Consider the following 22,380-nt stretch of genomic DNA (forward strand, 5'->3'; position numbering starts at 1 on the left):
GTATCGATCACAATATTCACGATCATTCAAACTTATCAAAAAATAGTTCTTTATCAGTGTTTTATATGCTATGATAATAAATAAATCTTAAGGTCAATTTATTATAAAATGTCCTCTTATATCTACATCGACTAATATTTAGTCATAATCAATTGTACGTAGTTATTTCAAATGTTCAAAACAAAAAAAGATTAAGGATATTCATACATAACAAAGATTATACACACTAAAAATAATAATAAATGTAGTTTATAAAGATATTTTTTTTAAATTTGTAATAAATATTTTACAACTTATTTGATATTTTCTTCTAATTTTTTTCTAACAATATTTTTCTATTACAAGAGATTCTACAACATGTCACTCATCAATATCTCCAATTTCTCAATTAAATACTTAAGCATCATCTTCCATAAGTAATTAACAATAATTTTTAAATTAACAATTTATTTTTTATTGCTTATTAGATACATTCATGTAAAATAGATTCTCGGTCGTGTAAATGCACGAGTCTCCTACTAATAGAATAAAATATATTTTCTTCATATTATCTTTCATCACCACTAAAATTAGAGCTTATATCCTATTTAAATATTTCTATAAAAATATTTTGAAAAATATAATAATTTAAAATCCAAATTATAAGGTGATATATATAAACACATCACGAATCACGAATCCACTCGCGCCTGTTACACTCTCCTCTGTTTGTTTCTCCAATCCACGCGCCAAACTTCCCCACGCGCTTCCGTACTCCTCCGTCGTCCCTGTTTCCGATCTGGTTTGTTCAACTTCTCCGTTTTTCTGCGCTCTCAAATTTTTGGTTTACTTATTTCGATGTTGATCATATTCATTATTTCGATTCCTCTTATAATTTGATCACATTCAATAACGAATTATTTGTTCAATTTGTGTTCCAATTTGCATTCAATTAATCAATTTGTAGATCTTAATGTTTGTTTTTATTCGGAGAAATCACAAGTAGTAAGGGATCGTAATTTTAATTTGTCAAATGCAAAGGCTCTATGATCTGTAATTGTTTCAAATTCGAAAGCGCTCTGATTGATTTAGATTTGTAATTTTCATGTTGCGGTCAATTTGATATACCATGAAAATTGGGGCTAGATTATGAAGTATCAATTGTTGAAAGTTTCGCCTCATTTTTTTAAAGGATACCGGATTGATTATGAAGATCATTGGTTCAAATCCTGGAAATAACATCTCTGCTTGCGAGATATATACATATACCCTCCCAGACACTACTAGGTGGGAGTCTCGTGCAATGGGCCGCATTTTTGTTGATTATGGTTATGAATGGATAAAGTGATATGATGTGTTATGACATGTTTATGAATGAATTGCATTTTACTGTTTACTACTATTCAATGACTAATACCTATTGCTAGTTAACAGTCTCTCTGTCTTTTGTTGTTTCACTTGTTTATCATCTTCAGTTATACCAAATGGCCAACAGAGCTCCAATTGCTACAAGAAATTCGGCACTTATTGCCATGATTGCCGATGAGGTATGCTCTTTAGAATTTCATTGACATGTTTTAAAATATCATCTTGTGAAGGTTGATATTTGATATTCGTGATTCTATACCCCTCCTTCAATTTGTAACTTAGAAAATTGAGGATGTTTAGTTGGATAATGCTGATATTTTCTTCATGAGATAAGATCGTTGAGTATTTTGTGAAACATAAAAGTTGTCTTGTGCCTATGATCATTTACCTAAAGGTATTAAAGCAAATAATCTAATAATTAGGACCCATATTGCTCCTAGTTTAGAACAGTAAAAGCCTTGTGATTTAATAGGTTAGGCTTAGTGTCTTGAATGTTTGGGCTCAGAGGTTAGAAAATCGATGGACTGGGAGGCTCTTGAGGATATATGAGGGAAAGTCTTGTTTGCAAGGCATAAGATGGGTTAAGGGGTCAAGTTGGTGAAATGGGATGCTGTGAGTTATAGCTTTGAATTTGGTTGTTCCTTTAATAGTGGAAGCAAGAATTGCTAGGTTTTGAAAAATAAGTTAATATTGTCAAGTCAATGCCCAAACTAGCAACATATTTTGTTCTTTACGCTCTTCTTTTAAAATGCTGACTAGTATCAGTTCCTTGTTCCACTATAGATTTATTTTTTCTTGATTTTTATTCTTAACAATTAAGACTTCCTGAAATCTTATGATGATTTCTTTATTTTACACAGGATACAGTAGTTGGGTTTTTGTTAGCTGGAGTGGGAAATGTTGACATACGTAGGAAGACAAATTACCTCATTGTCGATTCAAGTATGTGGACTCTATTTTACTCGCTGTTCTATATGCTTATGTTTCAAACTCTCCTAAAGTACAATGTTTTACATCATGAAGTGACACCCTGCCTGTTTAGCTACTATCCAGATTGTGATAGACATCCAGTAACAAACACATCAATGTTCTTATAAAGTCCTTCTTCGTTATTAGGTACATGGTGAAAGTTAGAGGATACATATCATAGACCTAGACAATTCTAAGAATTTTGCATATCATACTCTGGTTGTTAGTAGATATATCCTCGAAACTATATGGTTGAACAGGAGGAAAATCTCAGGAGCCTCAGTGCAACGGTAAGGTTGTTGCTTCGTGACCAAGAGACCATGAGTTCAAATCCCGGAAACAACCTCCCTCCTTGCGAGGGTAAGGCTAAGTATATCTACCCTCCCCAGACCTCGTTAGAAGGGAGCCTCATGTAGTAGGCAGTATAACAAGTTGTGTAACTACATATCTATACGATAGCATCAACTTTTTTGTACCTCTGATAATGTGAACTTAAGAAGAATTAGTTTTCCCACTTATTTTATGTGGTCATTTTGTGTTGATGAATGCAATAGAGAGAAAATTGAAGCAACATTTATTTTAGAAAAGATGGTAGAATCTTGTCTTAAGAAGTTTGGGCATGTTGAAAAAGACTTATAGAAGCCCCTATTTAGTAGGGTTGACTAAGGTGAAATAGTCCAACACTGAGTTTAGTAGGCCTGTTGTCTGCTTGTGGCCTGGTACAAATGAAACTCTTTACTCTTGCAAAGAAAATCTCAAGCTCGATGTGTGTTTCCAAATGAGTAGTCTTATCCTGCCACTTCTCTGTTTGGTGGTGGAACCAATGGTGGCAAGAAGATTTGAAGCCATGGCTGAGGATCTTGAAGCTTTAATACCACATTACAAGTAGAGAAATTGAGAGAAAAGAGGGGAGAGAAGAGAGAGAATTCTCTAGATCTGAAAACTGAACTTAAATGATGTGATGCACAAGTAGTATAAGCTATTTATATACTGTGAATGAAGTTGTTACTTATAGCTGCACTTCTAACCTAGGAAGCACATATGCCGATAACGCAAATACTGATGCATCGATACAAATCAACCTAAAAAATAAAAAAAAAATACTTAAAAGATATATAGACAAAACGTATCAAAGAAGCATCTAAGTATCTGAGACGATATAAATCGGATTGCAGTGCTGCGACCATTTTGAAGTCCCCATGCTACATTACTTCTAACAAACTTTTAACAGTTTCTAGCAACCTTAACCATCTTGCTTAGTGAGCTGGGAGCTAAGCTATATGATCCACGCTAATAGAGGAAGACCAAGAAAAACTATAGTAACAAGGTTAAATGGTTTGTCTATGAACATGATTCAATAGGATATTATGACGTCCTGTGTTCAATGTAGCTGAGCTCACCTAGTTGGGAAAGGCTTGGTTATTAATGTTGAAATAAAGTTGATTTTATTTTAAGTTTATGTTTTATCTCCTGGCTTTATTTTTCAGAAACAACTATCAAACAAATTGAGGATGCATTCAAAGAATTCACAGCAAGGGAGGATGTTGCAATTGTGCTGATTAGCCAATATGTAAGTCATAGTTCATGGATATGAAAATGGTTGTGGCTGCTGTGCACTTGCATCTCAATTGAGTAAAAACTGTCTGCAATTGTTAATTGCACTTTGTAGGGCCTGAAACATGTTTGTGTCATTTCCTAAAAGGCCCATTAACCATGTGTTCTGCATGATAATCAAAGAACTTAGAGGGAATCTATTCTTATCATCTACAAAAAACTTAGATGGAAGTTTTGAATGACCAAGTTGCTCAATGAACAATGCTGTACAGGTTTTATTAGACCGGCTAAAGTGGCAATAATGTCATTCATCAATGCCATTATCTCATTAGTTGTCCCATTTTTTAGAAAAGTTGTCTTGTGGATTTAATGATGTGAAAATTGCTTCTCACCATGGCAAACGAGATTGAAGCTAGAGAATTAAGGAGGAGAAGAAGCAGTATGAAAATAACTGCTTGAGAAACCAAGAGGCAATAGAAAGAGGAGTGTTTTGTTATTGAGTGAATTTTATTGAAAATTGGTTTGAATGAATTGAAAATACATTGGAGCTTAACTTATATACACTTTCCAATTGAATTAGAGACTTGAAAACTATACATTTTCCATTTATCCTATAACTAACTACTGTTAATACATCATCATGTGCTTCAAACTCTGTTTTTGGACCTGTTTTCGTGCTTGATTCTTCAACAATGAGCTTATTATACATTGGCAAATGTTGCCAAGTAATTTGGTTTGCACATTTAATTTAATTGCTAGTTCGCTTCATTTTTTCTGGCTCATTTAAGCATCATGGTGTCCTACTTAAAATTCAACGTTTTTCATGCTCTTCATTCTTGTTCCGGCATGTTCGTTACCATTCGACTTTTGGTTTTAAGCTTGGGTTATAATGCTGCCATTTCCCCCTACCCCATGTATCTGCATGTTTTTTCACACATTAAAAGATTTTATACTCTTTCCTTGTGCAGGTTGCGAATATGATAAGATTTTTGGTTGACAGTTATAACAAGCCCATTCCTGCAATACTCGAAATCCCTTCCAAAGACCATCCTTATGATGCTGCACATGATTCAGTTCTTTCACGAGTGAAGTATCTCTTTTCTTCCGAATCAGTGGCATCCGAGAGACGCTAAATCCACCCATTTTCAGTTGCAGCTTTTTATGGTGTTTATTGTTTTTCTTTGTACACCGAGTGATTATTGATCTTTCCATAAAATGTATGAATTATGTGTAAGCTTAAATAAGTTTTATCATCTGCTGATATTTTTAAACTCATGTCCCAAAACTTCAAGATTGGCCAAAGTTTTATGTTATCAAGAACAGATTCATTTGAAATATTAGCTTGAAATGTGTGCTTTATATCATGTGCTAGAATTTTTTTATTGATGCTGCATGTTATGGCATTGTTGAGCTTATGGTTCAGCAAGGCCACACGCAGTGATTTCATCTCCTGAAATCTCTGTCTTCCACAAATGCAACTTCATAGTAGTGTAATTTTAGGATTTTGATTCAGCAACTTTTGGAAATCCGAGTTGTTGAATGAAGATTAGACGACTTAGATTTTGGTCCCAACAAATCAAAATCAAAAAACATTTTGAAATTTAAGTCATGTGATCTTCATCCAATGACTTAAATTTATCGAACTCATCAATGTATATTGTTTAATAGATAAGAATGTACATTGTTTGTATATGTATATTTTATGAAAATAGCTGAAAAATATGCAGGAGATAGAAGAAATTTATCTCTAGAGTCTGCATTTCTTTGTCTTATGGTGCTAGGCACACAAATTGTTACTTGATTTTTTTTATGTAGGTTAAAAAAATGGTTTTGAAACTAGTTTTAGAAGTGGATTCATGAAAACCCATTAAAAATTGGTTTTGAAACTGGATTTGGGAAACATGGTTTAAAATCTGGTTATAGAATTGGTACAAATCGGTTCTAAAAAGTAGTTTATGAAACCCTACAAGTGATATGAAAGAGGTTGTGGAGAAAAACCAAATGAATAAATGATTGTTATTAGCCATTAGAAATTGATTTTTAATTAATATCTTTTTCATATGTCTATTTAATTTCATTCTATATAGTGTCTTGTATCCTATATTTTTGTGTCCATATTGGAGTCATTGGTTTATAGGTATTGAATTATTGGCTAAATCAAAACTATATGTGTTTAAGTTGTATAGGATAAACAAACATTAAAGGTAAAATTTTATTGGAAATCTAAATACACCACTTTTTGATTCATTAGACAATGATTTTATTTTTAATAAAAGTTTAGGCGAGTTGAGTTAGAGATGCTTATCAAATTTCACCTCTTTATTTCATATGTAAAACTCATTTTTAGTACTTCATTGTACTTTGTTGTATAAGTTCACATTTATTGTTAGTTGATATTTATCTATTTCACCACAAAATCACAAAAAATGCTATTTACATAAGCATTTTCCCAAAAATAATATGGCAAAACTTCCACCAATCATAATCATCATAAATAATAATTAAAACTTATGACTCTTGTCTTATCTATGAAGTTGGAGTAATTAAATGAATTATGACATTACAAGACAAATAAAAAGTACTCTAATATCTATATATTATCAATATAAAAATTTATACATATTTAATATAACTATTCATTTGTATTATTTATTTATTAAGAATCAATAATAATTAAACATTATGTACTATCATATATGATTGGTCATAAAAATAAGAGTTAATTACATTGTCTACACATATACAAATCTTCTCTAGTTTTTATACTTCCATTACACTGATCACATTTGCATGAGAAATAAATGTAATTTTGTGAACAAAAAATGTGATAAATGCAATTAAGTTGAACAAAACATGATATATTGTGGAGACAAATCCAAATAATATACAAATTAATATATCTTTATTATTTTTTGTTACAAAATGCATCAACAATTCTAAAAGGATTTGAATTTTTCCTCACAATATATCATATTTTGTTTAACTTAATTGCATTTATCACATTTTTTGTTTAAAATATTATATTTATTTCTCATATAAAGAAGGTAAATGTAATAAAAGTATAAATGTATAATTTACTCTAAAAATAATTAATTATATTTTTTTAATTTAAAATTATTTTTTAACCGAACATGTAACATACAATAACACAACTTGTAGGATCTAGTGCTCACCTAAATAAATGTTGCATATGGAAGTAACAAAAAGTATGGACCACAATAGCATCTTATGTAAGTTGAAGCTGTAAACACAGTTCAAAGACAGGTCTAGTGTTGTATGTATCTTGTCTTCTCTCTCTCTCTCTCTCTCTCTCTCTCTCTCTTCATTGAGAGTGAGAAACATAACTACAACTCAAAGGTTCAACCAAAGTGGTACTTTGCTTAGAGCATAGAAGAAGAACACTCTACACAAACTAAGATTTAATGCATCTGAACTGCATTATATAATAAAGATTGAATTTTTACTCAAACCCCATTTCTCAAAAATGGACTATGAGAGGATCCAAAAGCCTCAGGTTCTTCTATATCTCTCTCTCATTCTCCTCATCATTTTTTTCTGTCTGTTTGATTCAAAAAAATTCAAACTTTTACTATATACTGTGTTTGTGTTGTATACTACCAAGTAAAAACTCTTTTTTTGTTTGATCTGTTCCTTTTCTTTTATGGTATTTGATTTATCTTTTGGCCTTGTTGGAACTTGGGTTTTGTAGGGAGGTGGAGGATTTTCACCAGGAAAATTGAGGAACATTCTATTAGGTGTGGAGAAGAGGAGAAAAGAGGAGGAAGAGCTTCATTCTAATTTCACCATGAGATCTCAGAGTTATGACATGGATGAATCTGGTATCATAGTTCATGTGATTCTTATGGTTTCCTTGAAAATATAATGATAAGGTTGAGAATAAGTAAATAAATCTATGATGTTGAGTTTCTAAGAATGTAAGATTTGACTTAGTGTGATTTCTTATTCACATCAATGTGGTAATTTAGCACTATACTATGATTTACATTAAATGTAAAAAAGATAGAACAAAATGAGAAAATGGAACAAGAAATTAGTTGATATTAATGTACTTTGTTATTTCAATAAGATATGGTAAAGTATTGGTTTTTTGAACCTTGGGTTTCTTTCATTTGAAGAATTTCAAATGCTTATGTGTTTTGACTTTTGATTAGCGTATACTATGATATTGCGCGGCAGTGCCATATAAACGAAGGGCTGAAATTTCCGATATATCTGTTACAGGTGGCAGCGGTTTTGATCATTGTAAAGATGTAGATGTTGTGAGTGTCCTTCCAGATTGTTCAACTTCTGCTATATCTCGCTCCTTCAGCGCAGAGGCAGTAGGTGTCGGTGACCGCATTGTGAAGGATAATGTGGCAATGACTTCAAGGCATAGAATCTTAGAAGACCCTTCTTTGGATTACGATAGTGGGCATGATAATATGAGCATGTCTTCACCAATGTTTGAATTTCAAAAGGCCGAGCGTGCTCCACCGAGAGTGCCCGTAGGACCATTCTCGAAACCAGCACCATCTAAGTGGGATGATGCACAGAAGTGGATAGCAAGTCCAACGTCAAACAGGCCAAGAACAGGACAGACACAAGGTCAAGTAGGACCACGTAAAGTTGGTAGTATTGGTTATGGAAGCAGACAATCTTCAATGAAGGTCGTTGTTGAAGTTCCAGATCCAAGAGAAATTGTGTTAGATGAACCCGATACCAAGCAAATTGATACAAACCAAACTAAGATGGAAAGTGGAGTACAAAAGGTTGTGAATTGGGATGATGACCCGTATGCAACTGAAAATTCTTATGGTAAGCTTTTGATGTTTTAGATTTCGACTTCTTTTACGACTGTCATCACATAAACATACTTTATGTATAGTACTAATATTTATAATCAAATTTTCATGCCATTTTTTTGGTGAAATTCATTTGTTCAATTACTTCTACCATGTCTAGTTGACACATACTCGGCAATTCAGATCACAAAAGCTTAGCCAAATCCAATTTTTTTTCGTTTTTATGAAATTTAATTTAGATTTGATATTGGACTCAGCACCTGATTGTAATATCACATTGCATTACCATTAGAATTTAGGTAGATAGTGTTGACTTAGTTAATAACTTATTTTCAGGCCTAGAGGTATTTGTATGAGATTAGTTTTTGAGGGTTTTTTCTTAACTTATTTTTATTTATGCCGCTAGTTACTTAACCTTGGCCTTGAGTTATGGATTGCATGGTCGCCATGCTTGACAAATCATGCATGAATGATGTGATTAGCTATCAAAACTAGAAACCGAGATATGAGATATTAAGGATATGAATTTGTTTCGTACAGCAAAAAGCTTGAGAATTGAGGAGTCTGTATAGATTTACAAACTCGGCAAAATGGTTTCCTATAACTAGAAGGTGCTAATAATAAGGACATAGTTGCATTCGAAGCAGTTAAATAATCCATGTCTAGTTTAGTTTAGTAATTATAGTATATATAACTGCCGCTTATTAATTCTCTGTTGTTGTCTCATTTCCTTTCTGCTATTCGATATTCGCAGTTAATCTCAGCCAACATAATACATCTATTGCTGTCCAGAGTGCTACAACATTTGTTCCTCCCCCTTCGACGGCTCGGTCTGTATCAATGAGAGATATGGGTACCGAAATGACCCCTATTGCTAGCCAGGAGCCATCAAGAACCGGTACACCTGTGAGGGCAACGACACCGATGCGCAGCCCAAATGCTTCCCAGCCTTCTACTCCCACCAGAACCACTGCAGTACCAACTTTTACCGATGTATCTAATGACCATCTTAATTCCAACAAGAATGAATTGTCTGAAAAGGAGCTACAAATGAAAACCAGACGAGAAATAATAGCCCTTGGAACGCAACTAGGTAAAACGAACATTGCTGCATGGGCTAGCAAAGAAGAAGAGGATAAGGTTGCATCCACTTCACTGAAAACTAAAACAGCCGAACAATCGGCTAAGAGTGTCATTGAAGCACGTGCAGCAGCATGGGAGGAGGCTGAGAAGGCCAAGTATATGGCCAGGTTAGTTTACTCTAATTATTGCATAGAATGTCGTATTTTCTATTAAATTTATATTTCTTTCTTCTATCGCTTTTAGAGATATAAAGCCTTTTATATGCCTCTACGTGATAGCATAAGGTTTCAGGATAATTGTTTCTTGACACGGTATCCCTCATTTTTCAAAGTTGGTATTGGTTCTTGATGATTGTCCATTTATATATGCAAACAAAATCTGGATTTACCACTATTCTGATGTTGTATGATATAGAAAGTTATTTTTCTACATTTCCTCGATACGTATCCTTTTGTAAAACTTCCATATTCATGGATTCCCGTGGTGTCTCACTAACAAGGTACCCGAGTTTCTATGTTCTTTATGAACACATCGTCGTAAATGACTTCATTATGAAGAACCTAAACAGTTGAAGTGAAAAGAAAGGAAACTGGAAATATAGCAAAGGAAACAAATATGATTGCTAGAATGTTGAAAAGTTCTGATGTAAACCGCAGAAGCAGCACTTCAAATGTACAAATTCTTGTTAATGTTGGTAACAATGATATAATCATTTATAGTGTTCCAATATACAAGGGATGATTATTCTTGCTATTTATACCTCTAACAGAAACAATGAAACAAATAAAAACGGGTAACCGAAATATTTGAAAAACCAATCAAAAACTTGAAGGCCTAAGGATCTAAATTCACTGGTGATGTGTGGAGCTTTTCTGTACTTTGTATGTGATTATCTTTCATATCCATATCAGTTCCGTCGTAGTTTTTGTACCTCTTATACCCGGAAACAATAGCTTAAGACTCTTATTCCCACCCGTGAGTATCGATATTGGTACATATTTATGAATGTGTTTCTTATTTGTTGCAATATGAACAAAGGTGAATAAAATTTCTCCGTAAATTTGGCCGGACTTTTGAAACATGAAACCTATATTTTATGAGCATCTGACCTATTTGGAAATGTTTACTCTATATTATTTTAAACTGTTACAATCTATATTTCATCTGAACCAGAACCGGGGTGTTAATTGAACAGGTATAGGCGTGAGGAAATGAAAATTCAGGCTTGGGAGAATCATCAGAAAGCAAAAACAGAAGCCGAGATGAGGAAAATTGAGGTATACACTATTATTACTAAATTTGATGTATGCTCGGATTGTTTCATTTAATTTTCCGGGACATTGTTCTCTAATCCAGATGTAGCATGATTATATCCCAGTTTTAACAATTGTTTTATCTATACTTTCTTTGAAAATATATTGCATGCACTAATGGATCTTCCGTTTAATGTTTGTGCAAAGTGAAACTTGGAGGATTGTTTGCTGAAATGTGTTCATGATCCGAAAAAGTAAATGATATATACAATATGATTATACTTCAAGCTCTATTTTGCATTTGTCTAGCTTCTCGTATTATACTTTTCTTTGCTCGCAAGTATGCAATGACCGATGAAAAGTCGTAGTTGCATCAATATGATATTTATGATTCATGATATTGTCTAGTGGTGGGAATGTGAATGAAATACCTAAAACGTTTTTTCTTAGCATATATGTTGCTTGCTCCGAGGGTGAGCCTCGGTTGCTGCTTAGTGACCTCTACGACACATATTCAAATCCCTCGAATGACTTCTCTGCTTGCGAGATTTAGGTTGCATACATATACCCTATTAGTAATAAATGTGCATTTTGCCCCCATAAAGAAGAAATGTTAGACTACCACTTCTAGTGAACTGAGAACATGTTCGAGATTATTTCTTTACCCTTTGTATGGTTTTCTAAGCTCTATTCATTTTCATTGTTATAAAAGGGTGTCCCGATGCATGAGCCTCCTACCTAGTGGGGTCTGGAGAGGTTTGATGATCTTTTTTAGTAAAATGTCATGTTATTAGTGCAACGACTACCGAATAAGTCCCTTAGAATTTCAAATGACCACTACACAAGGTAAAATTACGTCCCTAAAGATTCAAACGACGACTATCGATTAAGTCCGATTAGCACCAAAATGGTGTCCATTTTAAACTTTCAGGACTTATTTGCCGATCAATATTTTTGGAAGGCTACTTGTCATCGCATCTTTGGAGGACTAACTCGACCCAACATTTCCATTGATAATCATACCATTTTGGTTGCAGGTAGAGGTTGAAAAAATAAGAAGCAAGACACACGATAAGCTCATGAATAAGTTAGCAAGTATAAGGCACAAAGCCGAAGAAAAGCGCGCAGCAGCAGAAGCTAATAGAAATCATCAAGCTACAAAAACTGAAGAACAATCAGAGTATATAAGAAGAACTGGCCATGTCCCTTCTCCATATTTATCATTTTCTTGCTGCAATTGGTGCTCTTAAAAGTAATGCATTTCATTGTCAATGTTGCTTTTTTTTCTTCTTTCTATAGGTTTGCAATTCCTTTTGTTGACTTAAGTATGGTGTAAAATGATACATTGATCTGCATAATAATTGCAATGTAGAAGAGTAATGTTTTTTTGGTCCAATATCAAGCTCGGGTTAGCCTGGACACAACAATAAGTTTATTTGTCTTGTGATCTAGAGTTCGGGATTTCAAATAACTTAATCAGCTCTTTGCATGTGATCATTCCTAGATTTTACTAAATGAGACTTCATGTACTGAGCCAATCTATTAAGAGTGAATACCTAAGAGTAACACTTAAGAGTGAATACCTACTTTAATCTTTATTTTTTTTTTGTATTTATCAATTTGATCACCAAAAAATAAAAATCCAAATTACCATTCAATGATTACGAATATAAGTCAAAATAGTTTTGTCGTAAAATATGTTTAAAATGACTAATTTGCCCCATATTTTTTGGGATCAATGTTTTTCAAATTTGAGAGACCAAACTACTACATATGGAAATTTTGAAGAACCAAAATAGATATTTACTCAGAATTTACGGAATTTTTTTTAAAATTTACTTGAAATAATTTTGGAAGGATAAGATCGTGAAATCGAAAAATGTTAGATAAAGCTAGTTAATACATTTAGATTGATGTAAAAGAAGATGCTTATGTGTGTTATATATGATTTATCATTATTATATTACTATTAGGTTTCATTAGCAAGTGTTAAATAAGTATTGTTTAAATATTATAAAAGATGAAAACTAAGAATGGAAAAATATATAAGCATTGTTCTGTGAACTAAGCATGGTTACAATAGAAATATATTATATGTAAGCAAATAAGTCAAGGTAATTAAAAAACCTTAGAATGAATGCTAATATTATTATCAACTTTCTCATGTTACAAGTCTTGCACTCTGCATAACACTTGTATTCTTGTATAGCACAGAGAAATAAATAACCCATTGATTACATAAAAATATCCATTCAATCTGATTAAAAAGACTATAGTAAAAATTGATTAATACAAAAAAAATAAACTGATAAATGATACCAACATAGTTCTACAAGTAAAATTTAAGCAGAAAATGCTGCAATCAGAGAGGCCTAGATAAAACTTAGAAGGTCCACTATAACATATTCATATCAAAGAGCAGAAAAATGTTCTATCTGTTTCTGAACTTTTCTATAATTATGTAAGCATGACACCAATCTTCTTAGCAAAGTCATCCCCATCTTCATCATCTATGTATTCTTCTTGATCTGGATTTTCACCTTCCTCGACTTGTTCATACTCATAGTACCCCTCATCGACTTGATCATAGTCATAGTCCCCGTCATCCCTCTGATCATCACCTTCATATTCTTGATCCTCCATGGCTTCATCATAGATCGGTTCTTTCTCAGATGATTGACCGTGAGTTGTATCAGTATTAACTGCATTTTTTCCAACCGCATCAATGGCCTGAGACTTGGATCCTTCTTCATGGTTCTTGACATTCTCCATGGTCTCGGACAATGATCCATTTTGTGTCTTTGTGAGAGATTTATGATCTGAGTTGTCGGTCATTTCTGTATTATTATTCTCGGATGAATTGCCACTCGGGGGGGCTGCACCAACTCCGACTCCTCTCTTCTTCTCCTTCAGAATTTCACTAAGAGGTTTTGGACCTTCAAACTGAAAACCATCATCAGATTGTTGGTTATCCCTTAAACCTTTTCTCTTTCCCAGAAACTGTTGGTCCCTGTTCTCACTGCTCCTCCCATTTTTATGTTCAGAAAGACGTTTTGGCACATAAAAACCATTGGTTCTGTCCCCCGTTAGTTCTCTACCCACCGGTCGATCCCTGAAGTTTCTCCTCTCACCATCTTGCACCCTGCCTCTAATTCTATCTTGCAGCATTCCGTGATGAGGGGCTGGTAACCTTCCAGATGACAATCTGCTCCCAACTCTTCTGTCAGATTCCCTCTCTGGGCGACCATCACCACCATTTCCTGGAAGTTTAATTCGTCCTCGGAATCGATTACTGATTGAGCTCTCATTCGAAGGTAACTGGAGTGAATCCTTCCTAGGGAAGTGCCGATGACTATGTTCCTCGCCATGGCTTTCACGAGCACAATCCTGTGCCACAACAGATTTCAAACCATTACTCTTCCTGCGCTTGGATAAATGAAGTCGGAGATCTGAGACCTCAGCATTGTTAGGACTGTCAGATCTGCGGTGAGTCCTTTCTAAATGGGCTGATGGCTTTCTGTGTTGCTCCCACATGTATGTCTCTTGTGTGTGATCATATGAGTCATAACCTTGATGCACACGAAATCTATCTCGGCCAATATCAGCCGCTAAATTATAATCAGCAGAATGTCCTAGATCATACTCACTCAAAGAGTCCAAGTTCCTTTCATCCTGACCTCTCGTGTTTCCAAACTCATCTTCTCCATGATAGTAATCAGAATTCCTAAGTTCATCAGCTACAAGAACATCAAATCCAGGAGATGATTCTCTGAGAAACTCATCATTGTCCTTACCATTGTGGAAGCCATTATCATCTGGCACATAAGCTTGATGCAGACGACTAGACATGACTATAGTGGGCTCATCGGTCACCTGTGGGGTACTTATTATCTCAAATTCTGAAACCTCGTCCTCAAATCCTGTAGATGGCGGTGGCACATGCTTCTTCAACTCAAAAATTTTCTTTTGTGGAGCAGTTCCAACTTTTTGGGCAGGTTTTGCTTCAAAACCTCCAACTGGCTTTGCAACATTTCCTTGGGAAATTTTCCTATCTTGTGTATTATTCTTTTCAATGCCGCCAAATGTCTTCTTAAAACTCTGAGGCTCAGCTCCTTGACTATTCACCGGGGCCTGGGTAACTGCTTTGTTACCAGCATTAGGAATTGGTCCGTGCAAGAAGGCACATCTGTCACCTTTTAAGCAAAGTCCTTTTTGGAAGAAAATGCAAGGGACAGCTGGTTTACTAGAATTATATGGTGCATGTGTTGCAGACGGTGTTGGATGCTGTAACGGTGGCACAGATGGTCCAGCAGCAGTGGCTGGTGGTGTTCCTAATAAGCCATCAAGAGGCTACAAGTGAAAAAACAAAATGCAGTTAGCAAAACACAGACAAGGAAATCAATAACTTAAGAGCAAATGGTTAAAGAATAGTCCACAAACAGACAAAGTATAAATGTATGCATATAGAGACACTCACCGGATGACGGAATGAGCACTTCGGATTTAAGCAATTGCCGTTTAACCAATACCAGCAATCCCTAGGATTAACCCGAGCATACTCGCTATGCCGGTACTCACATTCATTTCCCTGTTCCAATAAATAAGAAAACAAATCAGAATACCAATGGCAACACAATCCAGTTTAGAGTTCAAGATATCACACCAACTTTCAGTGTATGACTAGATAACATGACATTCGGTATATGAAGCATTTAATAGAATTAAGTCAATATTCCTTCGATAATAAGTCTAGATTCGGTATAAATTAGAATTAGAATGGGAAATCTACATAAACATGTGCTGCGTCACTATAGTTCATGAAATCCCGAAATCCGAGGGGTTTGATTTTATAACCTACCAATATAAATCAATGAAAGCAGAGAGGATTTATCTCAAGCAAATTCACATATACTAGGGTTTAATTAATAATTATACAAACAGGTTATTTAATCGAAATAAAGTGTTTTAGTATATTAACATATAGCAAATTCAATAATTACTTAGAAAACATAAAAGAATCATAACAATTAATGTTTGCTTTCAAATGCAACCAAAACATCATCCATAACAATCCATAAACCAAAAGAAGAACAAAAAACAACTAATCTAATATTTGATTTTTATGGCAAAATTTTCTAATTGGATCCACACAATTGATCTAATTAAAACACTAAGTAGTAACTTTTCTATAAAAAAAAGGAGATTTTTTTGCCACACCAATCACTAACAAACACAAAATGAACATGAATAGATCCGATCAATAACACAAAGATCAATGAGAGAGTAATAAACATAACCCACCAATAAAATTAAACAAATCCCAAAAAATTCAAATATAGTCCTCCACACAGATGTGTTTTACCCCAATTGAATCAGAAACCCTAATTCATAAAATTCGCAGAACAAGATCCCATTTCAAAAAATCAAGAAAAGGGTTTTTCAATTGAATAGAAAAAAGGTTGAAATCGAGTGAAAAGATGGTACCTTTTTGCATGTAAGAGGAGATGCAAGAAAGTAGACACAATCGGTGTTCCTCTTCAGAGCTTCATCATGTGAAGAAAGTGTTGGAGTCTGAATCTGATGTTGAGATTGTGATTGGGCTACCATGGCGTGTTTCTTGGTAAAACTTGAAGAGATCGAAATCTTTGTATATTGATCCAAAAATATGAGAAGAGAAAGAGTGAAAAAATAGAGAGAAAGAAAAAGAGAATGTGATAATGAGAAGAACAAAAAATGTTTATGGTACTAATGTTTCCTTATAACACAATATCTTAACCTTAGCCTATGTGGATTTTTTTTATTTTATATTTTCATTATAAAATTTTGAGATTCAAATATTTGTCATATATAATTTTACACTTGTCATTTTATTATTGGCTCTTAACTTTTTTCTTTGTGGTTGTTGGGATGAAATCATATATATTGCATTTTGTATTATCTATGAAAGTATAATGAATGACCAAAAATTTATTTAAAGGTTTTTGTTCATTTATGTGCTTCTTTAATCACTTATTTAAAAACACTATCTTTGTTACGATTTGTTTGTTTTTAAACAACAATAACTTAACCTTTAACTCCTTCACTAATTATACATTTGAATATTGAATGATGAAATTGATTACTATCAAATAAAAGAGTCACTAAGACATGATACATTTAATTTTATATAACATAATGAGTTTTGTATTTCTAGATGACCCTTTAACACTAATGAAAAATAACAATGTCTTATATCATTCCAAATGTTAGATGTTGAAAGAGAATAAAGAATAAGAGATATGAAAAAGATTTTTTGTATGTTCCAATTACTTGCCATACAAAAAGATAATAGGGACTCCATTAGTTCAAAAAACATCAAAAAAATTGGTTTGTTCTTTGCGTTAAATACTTCAATTTTGGAAGGTTTGAGAAACTCTCCAAAACTTTTATCTCTCCTTCATCCAACTCCCAAACAATGGAAAGGTTTTCGAAAATCATCACTTCACTTCCCTTCTAAAACCATACTCCCAAACAAAGCCTCGAGTTTTAGCAAAAGCCGTTCTATATGATTGTATTACATTATACATGGGAGTTGGTGTTACAAACCAACTAATACATGTTCTGAATATTGGGTATTTTGTTTTCTTTGATAACTTGGGAATCCTGTTATTTGAGTATTCAAATTTCAAACATTGGTAGTCAAAAGAGAAGTTTGAACTTGAATATTTGGGGATAATCATATATCAGAGACAACCAAAAAATTAAAAGGAAAAATCAGCATGAATATAATCTGCAGAAGTAAATATAAACCCTTAGCCAAGAGAAAATGAAAGTACATTTCTCACCAACTTGCAGCAGTAAAACCTTATCATACAATACAATATATCAGTGTTTGTTCTCCCAAAATGGTTGATCATTGTGTCAAATTGATCAAGCTCGAAAAGCAACCCTATATTTTCCTACAAACAGTGCAAATATCACATATATCATAGCCCAACAAGCTTGATAATAATTCATAAAATGTCACATCTTAAAACCTACAAAACTAAAGGGAGAACTTTAAATCCCGTGATATATTAGCTTTGTCACTCAACATAGAAAAGACTGACTTCTCTATGTCCGCCGGAAGTGTGAGAAACATCCATGAAAACAGAGTACCGTGAATGGAACCCGAGTCATTTTTCTACAAGTTCATTCTTTTCAGTGAATTTGGTGATATTGTGTGATACCACGCTTTGGTGGCAGCTTCCTCAAAATGAAAAGGACCAAAGAAGAAGGCAATATTTCCACCAACTGCAGCAAAAAATGTGAAAAAGGTAAGACCAATAATAGTTGAGAGACCTTGGACAAGCAGAACAAAAACAAAAACAAACAAGTTTGAGATAAAATGCAAAGTATTAATTAACTTAATGCCAGCTATACCATTGTCAAATATATATATACAAGTATTTCCAACAGCACAGGAAAAGTTGCAACTATTGATACCTAAAATCAACGATTGAATTCCTCTCAAATGGAAATCAGGGCACCAAAAGCCATTTTTTCAGGAGGGAATTTTCTATATGGTTGAAAAATGCGTCAGGATGTTTCCCCTAACAATATGAGTTAGAGGCTTTTGAAACAGCAATTACCTGATTATCTGATTCACTGATTCCCTTGCCATTTAGGTTTCAGGTAAAAACGATGTTACCAATAATCAAGGCTCACCTCAAATCACAAGCCAGAAATGAAAAGTTGAATACAGATAGGTAAACTGAAGAGAAACAGAATTTGGTGCAGTGAAACACAATTCATGTAAGGAATGTCAGAGCTGTCAACAGGGCTTGAAACAAGATTGACCAGGTGAGCTCAAAATAGAGCCAGACATAGAAATGATAACTTGAAATAAAGGAATAGAAACAAACTCACCAAGTAATATATGAAGTTTAGAATGGAATGGTTCAAGACATCAAGGTCGGCAGCTTTATCAAATGCATTAAAGCACATCTGAGACAACAAAATATGATTAAGCTCAATTTGTAAACCAAGCAACAGGACCACTGAGGTTTATAAAGAAAAGGGACTAACCATAACACATCTGACAAAGAAACATGAAAAGCATATGGTGGTCACATAGCCAACCTGCAATATAACAGGTAGATTAATTCTGGGGCAAAGGAAAGGTGGGCAAGAGCAGCTGAATCTAGTAAAAATAGCCTTGTAAAGATGCATACCTCTTGCAGCTTCTTGCGCCGACCTTTGGATTCAACAGGAAAGCGTTGCAGCATCAAGAATAGTCTGTCAAAAAACACAGAAAAGACAAAAGTTGGATAGGTTCGTCAGGGTAACAAAATGCATTCACATGATAAAGATTGAGAGAAAACTTCAGCCCAATTATTTTCACAAAATAATGTGGTGTGCTAGTTGATCCTTTTTTCAGTTTCTTAAGCATTCCATAGTCTGTCAAAGTCTCCTTATTGACAGCCCATTTGGAAATCTAATGCCCCTCAAAAGTCAAACATTTTGTTTGGACAGTACTTAATATGATCAACACAAATTATTTGCAACAAATCCACATCATGCTCTCTCCAAACATGTTTTCTGTACAACTCCAGCTCTGAAACCATGAGCCACTTATTTCTCCGTTGCAAAATAGATAGTTTCTTGGAATAGTTTTTTATGGCGTTCTTGGCGAGCAAAGGTTGTTCTACTTGAGAGCTGCTACAAAGGTTTTTAGGTAATGTGCAATTTATGTAACTTTGGTGAAAAAAGAAGTTGAACTCATTTTCAAGGGTTCTCCTTGCTGTTAAGTATGCTCTAGGATCATATTAAGTTTAGGCCTCTGGTGTTCTATGTGAGTGTTACAACGCTGTAGCCGTCTGACAGGCTCACAGGACATAAGAAGCAGTACTGCGCATTCTTAGCTCCTTTCTAGTTGTGTTGTTTACTCCCTTGTTTCGTGTGGTACCTGCTTAGTGAGTGCTATCCTACACCCTGGATGAATTAATTTCATTCCAAATTACATCATGTGAAGTAGAAAATTGAAACATAATTACCTTCCGCCATAGAGAAGAAAGCCAAGGGCTGCAAACAAAGAGACCCCTGTAGCAACATATGCACAAAACAAAACCTACTTAAAGTCATGGTTAATAAATTCTATTGCTTATCGAAAAATCAACAAAATATCTACAACAGACAAACCTGCAAAAAACATCTTAGACACGATGACCAACACACTGACAGGTTTCCACCATAATATCAACCACAGTGCAATCTGACACAAAAACATCAATACATTCAAAACTAGTGAATATGAACTAGCATCTATTTAAAAAATTGAATAGACATAGATATTATAGAACAAAAGAATTAATGACACAGAAAAGTTGAATATATTAAATATTAAAGGTCAATAGCTAAACATCACTTCGAGGTCAATAATGAAATGAAAGACAGAAACAAAATAAAAATATATTTTTCATTGATCACGTTAAATCCACAGACCCACTAGGTGGGAGTCTCATGCATTGGGTCGCCCTTTTAATCCCATAAATTCACATATGCAGCAAAAGGGATCTACCATTAAGTTTAAATCTTTCAGCTGCAAGAGACAAAAATTCAACTCATCTATGTCTGTTTAGAAAGTTCAATTAGCTGATTCCCAGCAAGCTTTTGATACAGCATCCACTATTCCCATGTAATGCTAGAACCTCTAATGCATCAGTACTTGATCCTAACAATTTTCCTCGGTTACTTACAATCCCTTCCACAGTGGTTTTTTAATACAAAAATAGAAATCCAGTGGCTTTTAGCCACATAAAAATAGCGGGTAGTAAGTCTAGCTCACGCGCTCCCCACAATCAAACATGACTCAGATTTTCTTATTATGATCTTAACATTTACACTAAAAACTTCATTAAAAAGAAACATTCTCTCCAGATAATGGCATTTGGTAAAATTTCACACATTCTCTTAGCCTTAGGATACACCGATACAACAAACCAACATACTCCCCCACCAATATTAATGATTAGTCTATTGATTTGGGGACTTTCTACGGTCAAGATGATGGAAACACAATAAAACAATGCTAAATTAATGCATTTGTGGACCTTTCAAATATGACCAGAACTTCGGATCAGTACATAACTTAGATACCCATTTTTTAAAAATAAGGTTGTCATTCTTTCTCTCACAGTCATGTTACTAATTATTTTACTGGAAATATGATTTTCACCTGAACAATATAAACCACAGCATTGATTGTATAGAAACTTGGTCTGAGTCCATCGGTGGGTACAGCACGTGCCTGAACACATTTCAACAACAAAAAATGGGAAGTACTTAGGCCATCAAAGCAGCAAAATACATTGCCACTTAAAGAAGAAATCCATCAAATAAAACTTGCCTGATAATAAATCTCAGCCCAGAAGAGCACCAAAAGCGTGTAAGTCGTAAAGAAAGCAAGACTTGGCATGTCAACTAAAATATGTTGGACAATCTACAAATAGTAACAACTATGATCATCAGATTAAGCTATTATCTATATATCTATCTATGATTCATTCATTTATTCCATTCCTAAATCCTAACTACCTACATCTGGTTGTAACTTGTGCACATCGCGACGAAAAATGAAAACTGAACATCGAACTGCAAAATTGGAAAGAGCGTACATTAATTATTAGCAGAATAAACATTCATGGAATAAATAATAAAAAAACCATAAAAACGGAAAATTGAATTATAAAAGGAAACCTGCATTGACGAAAAAATTGAGAAAGTGAAAGAGCTTCTGCGTTGTCCAACCATATTCTGGTACTCTCAATTGTATTCTAACAAGTTGAACCTACAAAAACAGCAATGAAAATGAAAACCCTAAAATCGAAGAGGAATGAAGAGAAATGTTGAAAGAGAAAGAGGAAGGTTGTGATACGAGAGCGATGACGGCGACGACGGCGTAGAGGGCGGCGAGGAGGTGGAAGATACGATCCTGCCAGAACGGAGAATCGTTGATATCATGCCACCAATTTGAGGATTCCATTGATGGAAATAGAAACTTTTTTTCTTTCTTCAATTGAAGAAAAGAGAATAAGTAATAATCACAAATAGACCAAAAAAATATATATTCATCATTGTTTTTTTTATAATTTTATTCGAGAGTCAATGTCGATTATGATAAAGTTTAGTTGCTATAAGAAGATAAGTTTATTTTTATCTCATTCGACTATTCAAATTATGACAAATATCATATTTAACTATTTCTAAAGAAATATTTTTAAAAAATTATGTCATGATTTTAGTAACATGATAAAAACATAAAATAACTTATTTTATACTATTAGTGACATGTCATGGTTTTACCTATGGTATCTCTTCACCTTTAGGTAAGTAACTAATCTTTTTTTGGGTGT

General features: G+C 33.9%; 4 protein-coding genes and 1 long non-coding RNA gene across 7 annotated transcripts; 2 read left to right on the forward strand and 3 right to left on the reverse strand.

Moving 5' to 3' along the window:
• LOC109351169 (V-type proton ATPase subunit F) lies at positions 643-5,229 on the forward strand. The gene is made up of 5 exons (XM_019592544.1): positions 643-781; positions 1,455-1,526; positions 2,208-2,289; positions 3,804-3,886; positions 4,839-5,229. Exons 2-5 carry the CDS (start codon positions 1,464-1,466, stop codon positions 5,001-5,003), a joined length of 393 nt encoding a protein of 130 aa, XP_019448089.1. The 5' UTR covers positions 643-781; positions 1,455-1,463; the 3' UTR covers positions 5,004-5,229.
• Positions 5,018-5,380, reverse strand: LOC109351180. Its single transcript, XR_002108194.1, has 2 exons — positions 5,350-5,380; positions 5,018-5,317 (listed from the first exon to the last, which is right to left on the reverse strand). It is a non-coding gene; the product is annotated as an uncharacterized LOC109351180 (long non-coding RNA).
• Positions 7,116-12,401, forward strand: LOC109351186. Of its 2 annotated transcripts, XM_019592571.1 has the most exons (7): positions 7,116-7,384; positions 7,580-7,709; positions 8,113-8,171; positions 8,220-8,685; positions 9,427-9,922; positions 10,951-11,032; positions 12,046-12,401. In XM_019592571.1, exons 1-7 carry the CDS (start codon positions 7,355-7,357, stop codon positions 12,256-12,258), a joined length of 1,476 nt encoding a protein of 491 aa, XP_019448116.1. In that variant the 5' UTR covers positions 7,116-7,354; the 3' UTR covers positions 12,259-12,401. The 2 variants fall into 2 exon arrangements, with proteins under 2 accessions (XP_019448116.1, XP_019448109.1); XM_019592564.1 differs by having other exon boundaries at positions 8,113-8,685.
• LOC109351198 (zinc finger CCCH domain-containing protein 17-like) lies at positions 13,143-16,731 on the reverse strand. Of its 2 annotated transcripts, XM_019592593.1 has the most exons (4): positions 16,493-16,731; positions 15,486-15,596; positions 14,584-15,358; positions 13,143-14,553 (listed from the first exon to the last, which is right to left on the reverse strand). In XM_019592593.1, the coding sequence occupies exons 1-4, from the start codon at positions 16,613-16,615 to the stop codon at positions 13,466-13,468; spliced, it is 2,097 nt and encodes a 698-aa protein (XP_019448138.1). In that variant the 5' UTR covers positions 16,616-16,731; the 3' UTR covers positions 13,143-13,465. The 2 variants fall into 2 exon arrangements, with proteins under 2 accessions (XP_019448138.1, XP_019448129.1); XM_019592584.1 differs by having other exon boundaries at positions 13,143-15,358.
• On the reverse strand, positions 17,770-22,073 carry LOC109358728 (protein TOM THREE HOMOLOG 1-like; the record flags this gene model as incomplete). The annotated part of the gene is made up of 11 exons (XM_019603183.1): positions 17,770-18,280; positions 18,896-18,973; positions 19,055-19,108; positions 19,201-19,264; positions 20,023-20,068; positions 20,168-20,240; positions 21,204-21,275; positions 21,375-21,467; positions 21,567-21,619; positions 21,725-21,815; positions 21,903-22,073. Coding segments are annotated over 11 exons (888 nt in total), but the record flags the coding sequence as incomplete, so codon positions are not given.

The sequence above is a fragment of the Lupinus angustifolius genome, chromosome LG01 (assembly GCF_001865875.1).
Source record: "Lupinus angustifolius cultivar Tanjil chromosome LG01, LupAngTanjil_v1.0, whole genome shotgun sequence".
Taxonomy (NCBI): domain Eukaryota; kingdom Viridiplantae; phylum Streptophyta; class Magnoliopsida; order Fabales; family Fabaceae; genus Lupinus; species Lupinus angustifolius.